Source organism: Pseudopipra pipra, chromosome 8 (assembly GCF_036250125.1).
Source record: "Pseudopipra pipra isolate bDixPip1 chromosome 8, bDixPip1.hap1, whole genome shotgun sequence".
Classification (NCBI taxonomy): domain Eukaryota; kingdom Metazoa; phylum Chordata; class Aves; order Passeriformes; family Pipridae; genus Pseudopipra; species Pseudopipra pipra.
The window spans coordinates 36,129,064-36,145,609 of record NC_087556.1 but is presented as its reverse complement, the minus strand read 5'-3'; the positions used below and the strand labels follow the sequence as shown (position 1 = coordinate 36,145,609).

At 44.7% G+C, this 16,546-nt stretch overlaps 2 protein-coding genes across 3 annotated transcripts in view; both read left to right on the top strand.

Moving 5' to 3' along the window:
• Positions 1-16,546, top strand: part of INPP5F (inositol polyphosphate-5-phosphatase F) — a 278,232-nt gene that overhangs the window by 25,223 nt on the left and 236,463 nt on the right. The window lies entirely within an intron of this gene.
• The window catches only part of GRK5 (G protein-coupled receptor kinase 5), a 156,156-nt gene that overhangs the window by 62,029 nt on the left and 77,581 nt on the right, over positions 1-16,546 (top strand). For both annotated transcript variants that reach the window (XR_010432401.1, XM_064663656.1), the window contains exon 2: positions 2,711-2,806. Coding sequence is in view for 1 of the 2 variants with exons in the window: in XM_064663656.1 (XP_064519726.1) it covers positions 2,711-2,806 (96 nt within the window). In the remaining variant the exon portion in view is untranslated. The remainder of the gene's footprint in view (positions 1-2,710; positions 2,807-16,546) is intronic.

Below are 16,546 nucleotides of genomic sequence, written 5' to 3'. Positions count from 1 at the left end.
CACCCCTGCACAAATCTCAGAGCTGTCACTTCGAGCCAGGGGCTGTTTTGCAATGGTCTGCACTGCTTGGTGCTGTGCTAAGATGCAACCATTTTGTGAGGACTCCTGTGACGGTGGCTGGAGAAGCAGGTGTGCTCTGAAATCTCCAGTGCTCGGGCCTGGAAGGTTCCACCTTCAGTGGGTGAAGACGTACCAGTGTTGAGCAGAGGGACCCTAAAGGATACTTTCATCTGGCTTACTCCCACTGCCTCCTGTGTCCAGAAATGTTTGGAATTACTGTTGGAGCAGGCACTGCTGCCCAAGCAGCTGCACAGCCCCAGAGCAGAGAGCTCCTGGCTGTCCTGCTGCAGCACCCCTGTCTGTCAGATCCTTGGGAAGAGCAGAGCAGGTCCCTGCAGTGGCAGAGGCAGCAGCCAGGAATGAGGGGCACATGTTTGTACATGGAGGTGGGATGATCTGCTCTAGAAGCTGACAGCCTGAGGAAGGGATCCAGAAATCCAGATTCAAACCCTGTAACTGTCAAAGGGGGATCATTCATCTCTAACACCAGTCCAGCAGTTTCCCTCCTTGCTTTCCCCTTCCTTCCCATCCCTCCCCCAGTGATAGATAATATGTACTTAATTCATTTAATTCCTGTGGAGCTTTGACATCAATGCACAGAACTCAGAGTTTACAAGGGTTCTTGGCAGGCAGGAGGGCCAGCCGTGTCCTGGGGTGCCTCAGGCACAGCACTGCCAGAAGAGAGGGAGAAGAGGGACAAGCAGAGGTGGCAGCCTGGCACGCAGGAGCTGCTGGGCAGAGTTGCAAGAGCGGGCTTTTGAGAGATGAAAGTCAGTGAGGACCCTTTGGGTTGCTGAATCCAAGCCCTGTAGTCACTGGCAGCCAGAGCAGAGCCATGTGCCTCAGGAAGTGGTGAACAGATGATCACAGTTTCTTCTCAGCACCTTGTGTACCCAAGACCCTCAGCGTGCAAGAGCAAGGGAGCAGGGCAGCCTCTCTGATGTTGGGGCTGGAGGGATGGGAAAGGAAATCACTTTAGCAGCAGTGTTTGGGATGCACTGAAGAGGTGAGGTGGGAGCAGAATTCATTACAGACCCAGAGGGTACATCTGTGTTGCATAATACTATGTAGTGTGGAGGCAGTCACAGCTCTCTGTGCTTTGCTGGAGTCTGATTCCTGGAAAGGGTCTCAGGGCTGTACTTCTGACTGTCTAAACAAGCTCCTTCCTTTATGGCTAGTGCAGGTATCTCTGCTCTACACTGCATACTGTAGAAATGCAATCAGTTTCTGTGATTAAGAAGTTTTAAAATAACTCAAGGCAGACTCTGTGATGGGAAAACCATTGGCCACCAAAAGCAAAGGAATAAAATTGACATGCAAAGGAAGCACTCCTATGCCAAAGGTTCTGTGTGATCAGGAACACCCCACAGAGTGCAATACTTGGCATTTTTTTCTGAGGGTCATGTTTCCTCTGTGGTGGTCTGCTACCTTTTGAGTCAATGCTCTCCTAATTTAGCCTGCAATGTCATGTGGGACCTAACACATCCTCAGCCTGCAACTGTGACTCTGCCAGCCCCTCTACAAAATTAACTCAGCTCTGAATTAGTCATTCGATGTGCCAGTGCATGTAAAACAGACTCAAGTGAATCAGATTTTGTGTGCAGGGACTGAACTGCAGCACAGACAGAGACTTGGAGAATCCCAGCCTGCCTCTGGGCTATCTCATCCAGAGGGATAGTCCCAGCAAGGAGCAAAGTTAGGTTTGCTGGAAGCACTACCTTTGCTGGTCAGAGCCCCCTGGGCAGCTCAGGTGTGGCACCCAGAGATGCCAGGGGTGCCTGCAGCGAGGTGTTTATGGAGAGACATGGATGAGGGAGATTCATCAGCATGGAAAGGCTGAGGGTCTCATTCAGCCAGAGCTAGAGGAAGCCAGCTGGGTCATGCACCTTGAGAACAGTTCAGTTCAGGAGATCTGGAGGAGTGAGAAGGAGGAAAAAGAACCAATAAGAGATGTTTTCCTCATGAGACCATTATGTTAATTTTCTCCCACTGTTCTCCTGTGGAAGCAGCAGTGGCCAGAGTGTGTAACACCAGCAGTAATTCCATGTTGGCAGTACATGTAATGGGAGGCAGGGGGGATGGTGATAATTGAATTTTGGTCTTCAGTCTCCAGCACTTCTTTTGCGATGGAGTCAGGGCTTATCCCAAAACCAGAAGGGGAATACCCAGATTGAAAAGGTGTGGGCTGTAATTTTACAAGATTATTTGACTTGTGTGAAATGGCTGTTGGTTGGGGCAGAGGTGATGTTGGAGATGCTTGGGTCAGCACTGTCATCTGAACTGGACCTGGTGGGCCACAAACCTGGACTCCCAACTTTTAGCAATCTGATCTTCTGCCAGATGCCACCTCCTTGGTCTGGTTAAGGCCAAACAAGCTCAGATTTATCTGTATCATAGAATCATAGAATGACTGGGGTTGGAAGGGACCTTAAAGCTCATCATGTTCCAACTCATCTTCCACTATCCCAGGTTGTTCCAAGCCCCATCCAGCCTGGCCTTGGACACATCCAGGGATCTACCTGTTCATGAACCCACAGTGTCTCAGCTTTAATTATTACTGGTATCCATAAGAACTGTGACTGGGCTGGTGAACTCTGGGTGTGACTATGCCCCCTAAAGCAATCTAATCCTGACGTTTCTTTCTCTGCAGGGGGTGGAGGGAAACGCAAAGGCAAAAGCAAAAAGTGGAAGGAAATCTTGAAATTCCCTCACATTAGCCAGTGTGAAGATCTCCGAAGAACCATAGGTAAGAGCCTTTCCCTTCTTTGGAAGTATTGCATAAATAAAACTCAGTACCTACCTACCAGGACTGTTGTGGCTGTAAAAAGACATTCAGAAATGGGTCCCCCCATCACATCCTGCATTCCCTTCTAATAAGGAGCTCTTTATCAGGGAGGAAATGAGACTTGCTGATTGTAGTTGAAGGTCAGTATTAATTATAGTCTGGATATGATGTTTGAAGCAACAGGCACTACCTCTGCCAGGCTCAGCAGCACCATCCTCTATTCAAACCACAACCATGACACTGCTTTATGTAGGTTTTTATAGGACATGTACAATTTTTTTTTACTTAATTTGTTTTATCTGTGTGGGCCAAACACTGCAGATTTGGAAGGGAGCTTACAATGGCCATTTTTGTAGCACTGCCTTTCTCCTGCTCATACCTGCCAAATTTTAGCATTTTTTTGGCTGCTGCCTTGGCAAACAGGGCTAGCAGCTATCTCCTTCTGCATTCTCCTCTGGAAAGCCCAGCATTACTGGTCTCACCACAAAAGGTTAACTTCAGCATTTGAGGCTTCTTTTCTCCCCTACACATCAAATCCAGCCACTGGCAAGGAATGAATGAAAGGCAAGAATCTGTAACAACTGAGATAACAGGCAGCATAATTTGTCTAACTTGGGTGAACTCCTGGGGTCTGAGTGACAGTGCCCTGGCACTATTTACCTTAGAAATTCACAGCGTGTTTATGCAGAGAAAATATGTGGAATGTTTGGAAAGTCTTTTCATGGTCTCCTTCAGTAAAATTTTCTCCTCTCATCTTCTGCTGCAGAGCTAAAAGGAGGTAAAGAAAAGAGGGGAGGCAGTGGAAGAGGGTGTAGGTTTTCCCCAGTTTATGGTCACTCGACAAACACACAAACCCTGACCAATTTCTGAAGGTACAGAACCTGCTGGAAGCAAATCTGACTTAATATGTTGTAATCTGCAAAAGGAATTCTCCCTGTTGTTCTATCAGCCTTGGTTTCCTGCAGGGGGCAAATGGCTCCAGATAAAATGCTGCTCTTTACAAAGGTGTAGTATCCTGAAATGAGTGGTCTCAAAAAAGTTAAGTCTGCCAATTATTTCAGTTTCTGAAATGCTATTTCTGGCTTTTTTTTTTCCTTCTGTGTGTGTGTGTGTGCTTTGTCCTAAATGTAATTTGGTTTGAATTTTTTGCATGAATGATTTGGTGAAGTAACCGACCCTTGTGTGATCTCTGGCTTCATGACAATGATTACCTGTTGACTGGGAATTTTAGCAGCTGACTTTTCCACAGTGGGAAATAAGGTCCAAATCCTTGTTCTGTGACTCTGATTTTTATTGAGTGGGTTTCCTGCTGAGCTGGATGTGATTACACAGGGAATGAGGCACTGCTAAGCCTCAGTGAGGTCATCTGCCCTTGCTGGCTCTGCCATTTTCAGTTGATCCAGCTGAGGTTGAAACATCCCAGACAAACAGTTGTCTGAACTTCTCCTTGCTCACACAGGGTACCTGACACACCTTGGATGGGTCTATAGCATTAAGTGGTTTGCATGTGTGTGGTTGGTCTGAGGTGCTCAGGATGGATCTGTTCATGTGCAGATCCCTCGCTCTGGGCATCCAGGAACAAGTACTGGTCGTGTCAGTCTGGCCTTAAACTGCTTCTTTTACTGCCTCTGCTGAGGAAGAACCATTTCCCTGGCTTTAACCCTTCATTTTCTGCAAGTCATTTAAAAGGATCTCAGGGTTTCAGATCTCAGGTGTTTCCAGAGGTGATTTTATCAGGGAATGTACTGAAAAATCTTTCTTGGACCATCAGCTGAACTGCTCTGTGACTTGCAGGGAATTCAGCTTTTTGGTGTGTCTGCCCATCAGACCCTCCCCTAACAATTTCTTAACCCACTAGTCAGTGCTAATAATGAAACAGAGACCCCAAAAAGGCTTTTTCCTCCAAGGCCAGGTTGGATGGGGCTTTTAGTGGAAGGTCCCTGCCCACAGCAGGGGGATTGGAACTAGGTGATCTTTCCAACCTTCCAATCCAAACCACGATTCTATGATTCTAAACTTTGTACAAGGAAAAGGCTGCAGCCTAATTCAGTTTGTTTAGAGACCAAGACAAATATGGGCAGGTTCTGCTCCTCACAGACCTCTTTGCTGCCTGTTCACCTCCCAGCACTTTTGGTCAGACAGAGTCTTGCCACTTCGGTTAAAAAGAAAATCACACCGAGTCTTGGAGTGTTGCATGAGCTGGAGCTCCAGGCTGTTGAGGTTTTGTTGTACTCCTCTTTTTTGGATGCTTCCCAAGAGCCTCCAGGGAAAGGCTTGAGGCAGGGGTGGGATGGACTTCTTGGTTCAGGCTGAGCATGGGCTGCATAGTGTAGTTTAATGCAGCCCTAAGCAATGGGTGGAAAATGCTGCTGTTGTGATTGTGGCAGTGCAGCCTGCATGTGTGTGGAGCTGCCCACATCTGGGTGTAAAAACGTGTGTGCTTTTGCACCCCGCTAAGGTGTACTGAAAAGAGTCTGTGTCTTAAAAAAAATGGTGTAGTGTGAAAAGAAATCTGTGAAAAACAGGAAGGCTGAAATAAACCAAGGGTCTGCGACCTGTGTTGACACAATTATGAGTCAGTTCATACCTTTTGGTTACCTCTGTGTTTACAGGAGACTCTGTGTTTGACTATCCATCATCTGGTGTCTTACTGAAAGACTTGCTTAGTAAAGCCCTTTTTTCCCCTCCTTCTTGTGAACAGAAATAAAAATCAAAACACCTGAGAGAAACACTGCTTTTTGATAAATAAACAAACACTGGAAACATCTTTATTAAAAGTGCCATTTAGCCAAGGAGCTATTTTTTTGGATTGCACTTAAAAGCAACCTCTTTTCTCCTTTCTTTTTTGTCCAAAGTATGCAACACCTTTTGCAGGGAAATTCAGTGGCCTTCATTGTGTGCTAATTAAACAGGCATGGGGAGCAGGGATGCTACACTGATACCTTTACTGGGCTGAGTGAGGCTTGTATACCATGAATGGCTGCTATATGTTTCCATTTGCAGCCCTCTTCCTGGCTGTATTTAATTGTATTAAAACAGCCAGCCCTTTCCAGGTGGGAAAATTTCCATATTGGCATTAGAAGCCTTTTCAAGCAACGAAAACTGATGTTTGAGACACTACTTACCATGACTCATGGTGGGGTTCTGCTGCCTTTACAGCTCATAGCTGATAGCTCAGCAAAAGAGGGATGTTTTAGGGGAAGAGAAAAAATATCAAGGAGCAGCTTTAGAAGCTCCTACATTTGACTCTGCACGAAGAGATGCCTCAGGTTTGAGACACCCACTAGTTTAAAGGCCATCAGTAAGCAAAAGTGTAAGAAAAGGTTGCAATTTTAAAGGCCAGAGTGTCGTTTTGATGATAAAAGATCCTGGAGGTCTGTAAATACTTCTGAATGACGCAAAAGGTTCTCTTGGTTAAAAGTGTGGAATTTTTATTTATTTTGCTCAGGCCCATTCTGTGCTTTTTTCTTCCGTAAAAAAAACTGCTTGGGTGAAAGAGTTGATTATTCTGATCTTTGGCAAATCTGCTTTCACAACTGTCCAAATGCTATATAATAAATCAAGATTTTTTTTTTTCCCCCCCAAACTGCCACAGAATGTGTCTGTGTTTGTTACATAGAGTGATTTGTTGCATTATTGCAGAAAACTTTTTTAACTCCTTCGGTAAATCCGTTTCTGGTTGTATGTTGTGCTCAGATAGAAGAGAAACTCTGAGGATTTCTCATGTTAAATATTTATATTTAGTGAAATTTCACAGTCAGAAAGATCAGCCCCATTAATGCTAATTTGTCCATTCTTGGTTTAAAAAGAGCAAATAAATCCTTCCTATGCCATTTAACCTCTTACATGACATTAGCTAGAGCTTCCAATTCTGTCAGGTTCTTTTCAGTGTTGTTAAAAATACACATCTGTGTGAGAAACACTTTGTAGAGATGGTGAACAGAGCAAGTGGGACAAAATCAAAGCCACAGAGTTCACATGCTCTTTCTTCACATGCAACGTTTTACAAAAGCTGCCTCTTTTTTCCCCCCTCACTTTTTTCTGGGGTGTTGTACTTTCTTCAGACGTGATCAAGACCTTCCCCTACAGGATTTTTTTTAGTCACTGTGGAGTTTATCTACCCAGAGGCACACTGATGGTGCAGGCTCTGCAATGGGACTCAGACCTACGTAAAGGAGGTTTTCTGAGCTGCCAGATGGGTGCTGATGGCAACAGCAGTGTGGACATCAACGACAGAGAGACGCTTGAGTATTTATCAGGCTTCCTAGGAATGCTTTGCAGCCTGCACTGAGCTCCATCCTGTGGCAGAAAGACTGCTGCTATCCCCGGGTTATCTCATTTAGAGGCAGCTTGGGCCGCCCTACTCTGCTCCACGGTGCTGGGATATCTTTCAGGAATTCCCATCAGCAGTTTTTGGGCTCCTTGGCTTCAGGGGTTTGCCAGCACTGCAGGGATAAACACACGGGTGAGGGGTTTTGGTAAAGCAAAGTGTGATTTTCCAGGCTTGCTCGTGAGGGAATGTTGATTGAGGGATCACGTGCCTCTGTGGGACCCTGCCCCACTCCATCTGGGAATGGTGACAGACCCAGGGCTGGGACATGGAATGGGGATGGGATTGGGAATGGAGATGTGGCAGCAAAATCCAGCTCCACATGCAGATCCCAGAGCCTATGTGGTGGTGTCACATATAAAGTTCAGGCACTGAAAGTGGGAAAGAGAAGTCATCAAAGACCAGGCTGATCAAAACCACGAAGCAGAAGCCCATTTTCTCTCCACTGACTCCTTCCCTCCTGATGTTTACAGTGATTAAAAAGCAAGGTTGGGAAATGTAATCCTGAAGCCAACAAATAGATCAAAGGAAGGAATTGCAGCTTGCCTTCCACTGTAAATAACCAAGCTCAGGTGGTTTAAACTTCTGTGATTGTTTTGTAGTATTGGTCTGAATACTACACCGAAGGCTGGTCTCATGTTTTTGGCTAAAACTAGAGTTCAATTTTTGAGAAATATTTTTTTTTGTAGAAAGCATCATCTTTCCTTGGAAAAAAAACCCCACATTTTTATTGGAAATAGTTTTTCAACAAGTAGTCAGGATTCCATGGCATGACATAACAGCAGGGGGAATTGTGTCCTGTTTTCTTTCCAAATACACATACTGTATAATTGTTACACTGTTAATTGAGATATGTCTGTAGGGAAATTCATATCATTTAAGGCCCAAGCTGATAAATGGGCTCACAAAGAATTATCCATCTACACTGGGTGTCCCTTTAATCTCCACCAGCCCCGGGGTCACCAGGACCCACAGGCTGGTTGTGGCAGGGCAGTGTGGATAATCCCATGGATGGTGGAGCAGTTCCTAAAGAAAACCTCCCTGGATGAGTTATCCTCTGTGGTGGTTGTCTGCAGGGCGAGTACAGAAAGAGCAGAGAGAGAGGAACCCAAGAAGGACTGAAAACAAAGTTGGAAGGACTGCTGAGAGCTGCGGAGAGGATTTATTGCTCTGGAAAAAGTTATGCAGATTTTTTTTGGATAAAAGTTAATGCAGAAAAAACCCTCGAACTGATTCATTTCTAAAGAAGAGAGAAAGTCCTTCCCCTTGACAGTGCCCATTTCATACACTTCTTTTCTCCTCACTTTATCTTTCCCTTCCTTCTGCAGCAGACAGAACTTTCCCCTCTCTTCCTTGAGCCAGAAGGTCTCTGTTGCTCCTTGGAAGCACAGTTTATGTAATCTTTCCAGCATAGACCTTGCCTTCAGGATTGCCCTGTAGTTTCTTGGATGTGACGTCCTGTCCCATATCATGAATACATCTAAATTAAATTAGATACTCTTCAGGGGCAGGAACTGGCCACATGATAGAAACTGTTCCAGCACATGAAATGATATGGCTGACGTCAAAACCATACTGTTTGTTTACAAACCCACAGTTGGTTCAGCTCCTTTCTTTAAAATCTTTCAGATTCAACTATAATTCCATCATAAACATAGGTTTCCAGTGCTCTAATGTGGACAAACAGAGCAATGTTTGGTGCCCTTGCAAGGTTGGCTGCATCCAGTTTATAGCGATGGGTGGAATTGAGAAGGGTTGGGGTTTGTTTCCTGCTTTTTTTTTTTTTTTTAATGTCATCACAGAAAAATATGTGAAAAACAAGCTGTTTTATGCATCTAGTGAGACTCAAGACTAACACTGGGAGAACAGGCTTCTTGCAGGCTGCTTGTGCTTGACAGCTTCCAGGCCGGGAAGGGGACGCAGGGGAAATGAGTTGAAATGATCTCAGTCCACGTTCTATTTACAGAATTTATTTCACAAGACTTAATCCATTAAGTATTACCTTGGCAGGGTCAACCCAGAAAGAAACCAAGAAAGATGTTGCTATTCTCCCATAAAGAACGGGCAGCAAATCCACATCTCCCTACCCAACAGCGAGCCCACCCTCGTCACCGTTCAATAGAAAGCCTCCTAAGGAACAAATATTGTCACTAAACCTCTATATTTGTGTTTTGTGGCAGAGACAAACTAGCCTTTGCAAATTGAGAAGGAAAAAAAAAATGCCACGACACACCTGGAATTACTTTCTGTACAGTGATACGCAGGAAAGGAGTTAGAGGATTAAAAAGATCCATTTCATCCTTTAAAAAGATCCATTTCATCTCTCGTTGAAAATAGAAGTAGATATTGTGAGCTGCAGGGTTTTTCATTATCTTATTAGGTAACATGAGTCATTAAGCCTAATTAATACTTATGCAGTGATTTGGAATTGTAAAATGCTATAGAATTGCTCACGGGTCCTGTTAAATGGTAGTACTTGGTTGTTAGGGAAATTTATTTTGAAAGCAATTTAACATTTGCTGGATGTGGGGAATGAGAGGTAGGGCTGCATTTATGGTGAAAACTTGCTCTTCTCTCTGCTGGACTCACTTGTAACTTTGCTCCTGGTAGTGATGGGGAGGTGGTGGCTCTGCTCAGCTCTGCTGGAGTCAGTGAGAAAGTTTCCCTTAAATCAAGTTGCACAGGAGCCCTCTTATACTGGAAAGAGGGAACTGCAGGGAGGGAAAAGGGAGAGAAAAGATCTATCAGACCTACATTATAGGGATGCTGTGAAGTGAACAGCCTGAAATCCTCACCTTTGGGGATGCACTCAGGCTTTTAGGGAGGGATGGGATTAACCTCAGTTAATGCTTCTTGAGGAAAAGAACTCATTTGGTAGTTGGGAGAGGAAGCATTATTCTGACTTGGCTTCTGCTGGTTATTACAGAGGCCTTTTGGATTGTGGCTGGGCTTTGCTTTGGGCTTTGCTGGGAACAGTCATGCGGCAAGTATGGCAGGCTGAAAATGCTGCAGGTCAGGCTACAGGAACATAAGAGACTGAGCCCTTGATGGACACATTTTGTAACAAAACAGCTTTTTTTGTAAAAAAGTGGAGCTGTTATTCTGGTTAAAACTGGAAACCTAATTTTTGTCTCTTTTATTTCCTCCTTCCTTTTTTTTTTCATGGAAGAGGGGCAGGAGAAAAAGAAGCATCCTGTTCTTTACTTAAAACCAAAAAATAAGTGGTAATCTTAATTTATATGAAAGTCACCCAAAGACCATAAAATATTTGGAGTGAAGCAAAATTCACATTTTTTGTCTATCTATCTATCTATCTATCTCTGTTTTGAATATCTGCAAAATATAAAAGTAATGTTATACCTCTTTTTTCAACTTTATCTCTGTCTTGGTAGCACTGCTTTTACTGAAGCACTCTTTGCCACAAAGTGTAATTCTTTAGCATGAGGTGCAGTTTTTGCTTTAGTTATGAAGGTCCTTGATCAGTGCACTTCAGTTCTACTGGTTTGTTATCTTTTTTTGACAGTACAAGCATAAATAAATGAATATAAATTCAATATCTCACTTTTAAATATAACTTAGGGCACTGCAAATTATTTTATGGGTCGACAGGGTTGGGATTCTTACTCCTTGTAAATCTGTGTCTGAGGTGAGACCCCAGATAAAGTGTCTTAGTGGAACTAAGGCCCATTGTTGTCCTTGTGCTGGTGATTTCTGGCTTTCAAGGGGAAGAGAGGTTGATGCTTTTAGGATGATCCCACACCTAACTTTTAGTTCTGGTTTTAAGGCAAAGTGTGAGGGAACTCACCTGGGAATGTGATTTTTTGGTGGTTTGGCTGAATCCTTGAAGTCATTGAGAAATTCCATTTATTTTTCAGGAAATCACTATATGCTGCTTTGAAAACACTTTGGAGGTGATAATTGGAATTATTTCTGTGTTCTGTAGATCAGAAATCAGGGTATGGCCATGAATTCTGTTAGATATTGCTATTAAAATAGAACCCCCACTCGGCAGGATCAAAGCAGGAGCTATGAGGCCACTTCTGAATAGAGCTCCTGGTTATGCCAGAACTATTATTTACTTACTAATCACATTTTTTACCATGCTAAACTAATGCCAGGGAATTTTAAGACAAGTAAAATAAAATATTCTGTCTTTTAGCAGAATAATGGAAGGGATGAGTGAAAGCACAGTGTATGGAAAGGAAACAAAATCATAGAGCAGGATGGTATAATCTAAACTATGAAAAATCTCCCAGTTTGGGCAGGGTGGTAGAGTGGTATTTGATTTTGTTGAAGAACTCACTGGTAAATAGCAGTGCAAAAATGGTTCAACAAATAGTCTGAACTCTTATAATCCTTAAAAAAATACATTGAAGTCACAATTAAATTTGCACATTAAGAAAAACAAGAAGGTTTTACCATTCCAGAAGAATTACTGATTAATTTCAGAAGATGGGAAGTCTCTATGGTATTCAATGACCCACAAAAAAAAAAGAAGCTCAGCAGGTAGCTAGGAAATACTTTGTACCTGCCAGATTTCCCCATCCTCCAGCCCTGCACCAGCATCATATCTGTACAGTGGCACATTGAAGGTCTCTTGACGTCACACTGATTTTCTGAGCTCTCGCTTGGACAAGTTAGGCCAGTGTTGACAGATTGGTGGGGGCTGTTCTCAAGAGCAACAGGACCTGGCTCCACTACATACAAGTATTTGCAATGTTGAAACAGCCCTCTATAAGTAAGTGCTTTCAGGCTTTCATAACTCCTGCTTCAAAATATTTTTGGCATTTGTAAACACGGCTTATGGAGAAACACGGGTTTGAGCACAGGAAGAATTTGGTGTAAGTCACTTCAGGGCTATTCTGATCAGTCCAAACAAACAACATTCAGCACTCGAGTACCATGTCCATCACATCTGACCTTTTGGTGTAGGTAGAGTTTGTCCCATGAGCAGTGACTTCAGCATGCTGAGCTTCGAGAGGGGTCTAAGAAGTAAGTAGGGACATCCTGCAAAGGTACAATCCTGACTTTAAAATGCCAAAGAGATAAATGTATGGTGAGGAACTTACCAAATAGCATAAAATATTTATGATTCAATGTGGCAGAGTATGTTTGTGCTGATCAGCTCTCCAGCAGCTGAAGCCAGCTGGCAGCCACACCACTTCAAGCGAGATCCTTTCCAGATCTCTTTGGCTGAAACTGCTAAGCCTGAGCACGAGTAATGAGGTGGGATATCTTTGGGAAGGACCTCTGTGCTGGTGACAGGTTGGGGTCCATGTGGGAGGGAACTAACCTGTCCCTGGGGAGGGAACAGGCCAGCACTGTTGGCTCCTGGAGGCCTCTGTGTGCCCCAGGTCTGTGCCCAAGGAGGATGGAGAATGGAAGACAGGAGAGTGGGTGAGCTGGGGGGAGCAGCTGTAGGTAAATAAAAACACATCCCCTTTGCATGGTCAGTGGGAGCATTCCTGAGGCTTGTTCTGCCTGTGAGAGGAGAAAAGACCCAGCATGAAAAGAGCAGCTGTTAAGCAGCCCAAGTGGTGGGAGTGGACCTCATGACTGTCCTTAGCTCCACGGAGGCTTTCTTCCTCCAAGGTAGGGACTCACCCCTTCAGAGGCTGCTTTCATCCCTGCCCAGGAGACTGTGGGTGTCTGTGGGGCGCCATAACCTCATTATCTTCTATGGGGAAAAAAAAACAACTTCTAAAAATATTGTCTATGCCAGTATTGTCTATGCCAGTGTGACTATGAATCAGTGGTCAGAGCTGCAAGGGAGAATTACAGCCTTTTCTCCCTGTGCCTTGCCATGGACAACCCCTGGTCCTGTGACTAGGACTGATGTCTTTTTTAGAATCTACTTCAAAGCCCCCTCGGGGGCCAGAGCCTTTCTTATGAGTTAAAAATCAACTTGTTTAGGTAAGATCTTAAGGAGTGGAAGGAGGCAATGCAAAGTTTCAAGCTCGGCAGAGGAGCTGCCAACGCAGAGGTCACACAAGGTTGTGGTTACTCCCACTGTGCTCTGTCATGGGCTCTGTGCATTAGCACAGACTGGGATTACAGCAGGGCCAGCACAGAGAGAGGGAAGACATGGATCCACCCTCTAGCCATGTGGTTTTCACAAGTTTTCTGGCACTGGCTTCTGTTCCAAATCCTAAAGGAGCTCTGATGGAGACCTGCCGTCCTGGTTCAAAAAGAGGGATAGGATTTTATTCTCAACAGCACCACTGAACTACGTGGCAAGTAACCATCACCCACAACCAATTACCAGTAAAGCACCTATAGACTGCTTGAAATTTGTAAAGAGCTCCATAAGTGCTCACTGTAATTCACAGCATAGGTAGGATAATCCTTTCTTTTCTCTTTGTTCATATCATATGAAATCAATTGCAAACTTGTCCTTCTTCATCCCCAAGGAGAGATTATGTTTTTTTTTCCTAAGCCCCAGTGTTTTTCCCTTGTTCATTGCAGGGGGGTTGGACTAGATGACATTTAAAGGTCCCTTCCAACCCAAACTACTCTGTGATTCTATGATTTTAGCCTTCTGTCTCACTCATTGCTGGAGTGTGATGATGCTAAATCACATCTCCCCAAAAGCCTTTATCTTTTGTGTAAATTAGCTGATAGCTTCCTTCTACTGATGCAAGCCAAAACAATGCTCAAGTTGGCAGAATTATGTGGAATTCTGCCTCATCTGTTTTTTGCCTCCCATCAACAAACTAGTATTTCCCTAACAAGTCCTCAGATCTGGCAGTTTTCCAGGGTTTCCCTTTTTGGTAGACAGCAATAAGGAAGGGAATCTCATCTTGCTGCCAACTCACCCACTTCCAGCATGTATTGGGGAGGGATCAGAAGCCCTTTCCTTTGACTGCCTCAGAGAGAGAAAGCACTGGGAGTTCAGCTGGAGGCTCTGCCTGTGAGGTGTGGGTCATCAACTCTTGAATTAGAGAGCAAATAAAACACTCCTTTGCTTTTCTTCCTCACTTTTTTACCCTTCATTTAAGCAAATTTAAGTCCTGGTGACAGTTAATGCACAGATAGCCCTTGAAAGGGAGATGATGTGTCTCCCAGGCAGGTGCAGTCTGACTTCCCTCTCTCTGCTCTGGTCCCTCCCAGGGTGGAGGCACAATGGCAAGAGAGAGACTATTTCAGTGCCCATGATCTCTTGCTCTTGGCTGGCTCTGCCAGCCTGGGTGCCAGTTGTGGTGGTGGGTTTTGCATAGCTGTGGGTTTGATACCAGTTTAGCTGCCAGCTGGCAGTGTGAGCTGTGTAACTTTCAACTCCACAAATGCCATGCCAGCATCTGTTTCTCATCCTACAGCGTTTTAAATAATGCAGATTTCCAGCTGTCTTCCCCTTCCTTCCCAATTTCAGGGCACAGTTTGCTGGTTTCATGTGCTGCTCTGAGGTGCATTTCCAGGCTATGCAGTTTGTGTGCAAGGCAAAGCTGCTCAGGGGGCTGCAAGATGTGATGTGAGCTGTCCATACCCTCATTCTCCAGCACAATCCTGCATCGAAGCAGAAGAAATCCTCAGCTGTGAGGAGTCCTACAGCTCGTGGAATGTGTTAATTAAACAAGCATCTCTGGAAGAGGTAAAGTGGTGGAGGTCCTCTGCAGATAACTTGGCAGCTTCCTAATGCAGTATTCACTGCTTCAAGTCTCTCAGGGGAAAAAAACCCAGCTTTAAAGAGGGGGTTTTAAAGCCCTACTTTCCAGTAGGAATGTAATTGAAGAATGCAGTGAGGACTGTGGAAGCACGCTCCTCACAAACAGAGCAAAGATTAAATTCCAGTGCTTTGTTTGGGGCAAATTGCTGGCCTTTGTCTTCGGCATTAAAACCATCTGAAGAAAATCATTCCTAGCATAGAGCAAGACAGTTGCTTTTGCTGGATTCTTTCCTGCATACAACGTAATAGTTTAATGTGAATGTAGTGGGGAACAAGGAAAATGGAAAGCATGATTCATTTTGAGTGGCATGATGTAAGAGGTGATTTCTTTTAAGGAGATAGAAGTCAGAGGGATCAGCATTAAATATTTTAAGTGGGCTCTTGGAGCAATCCCATAATGGAATTCCCCACATCCCCCTCCTTTTATGACCATAAGTTCTGTTTCCTGCTAGTTCTCTTTTTGTATTTATAGGCTTTAAACCTAAATCAGAACAATTTTACGAACCAAGTTATAAAAATCCTTTATCTCGTGTCCCACAAAGTCATAAGTGTTTGTTTCTTCAGCTCAGTAATAGTTCCCCATTCTGCTTTCTGGGCAGATTTACTCAATATCACTGCAATTTCTACCCACGGTCAATGTCTCAAGGCACCAACTCTTCCTGCCGGGTTACAACTAAGCATTTCCTACAGTATCCTTATAATTTCTCAAATTTCTCCTCCCCCTTTGGAGCCTGGGAAAGCAGATGAACCCTACAGCATGACCTGGGGAGTCATGAAATCCAGGCTGTTAGAGCTGAAGTGGGGAAGCGCATTCCAGAGGAGACAAGCCTTGCACCAGGAGTGTTTGCAGCTCAGGCTGCTCTCCAGCCCACACGACACCCAGCTGGTCCTGAGCTCTTCAAGTGATTGCAAGTGGCATGGCCTGGGGCAGGGAGGCAGCAGATGTCTGGGATTTAGGGTGTTGTGGCTCAGTGTTTTCCACTGGAGCTGGGACTCAGCTGCTGGCTGATGACAGTCCTGGGCACCCTGAGCAGTGCAGTGTGGAGCTGGGAACCCGGGAAGAAAAATCCATTGAAGAGTGTCCTGCTGCTCTCAGTAGTTTGAAAGGGGAGCTGGGGAGCTGGCAGAGGCACGAACCACTGCAGAGAGGTCCATATTCAAATGTCAAGCCCGCAGTTTCTCCATCAGTCATAAGGAGAAAACCACTTGGCAAATCCAACCCATCCCTGAACCTGAGTGACAGAACAGCCTCCTTCAGTTTGGCCTCTCATAAATGCTGACTTTTTCATTGTGTTGAAGTAAATCAGTTTTGCTCCTCACCCCAGGCTTATAAGCTCAGTTATGTCCCTGCATCCTATTGGATTGGCATGTCACTGAGCTGCCCTAGAGTGTACCCAGTGCTGTCCAGAGTTGATGTCCTGTCAAAGCTCTGCGTGTGAAATAGAGCTGGGAATGGTGTGGATCTCCCATGGAAGTCCTTGGGGTCAGAGAATCGGTGCTTGGCATTGCTCTGCAGCTTCTGTTGCTGAAGAAGGGGAAGGCCATGTGGTCAGTGTGCTGTAATAAATATAGCTGACCTATCTGAGAGAACTTCTGTGAGCTAATAGTTGTCTGTGGCCTGGAGGAGGTTATCAGTCAACACAAGGAATGTGGACTCTGGGTCGTATTCAGCCCTGCAATCAAACAGATCAGGCTTAAAGAGTCTGAG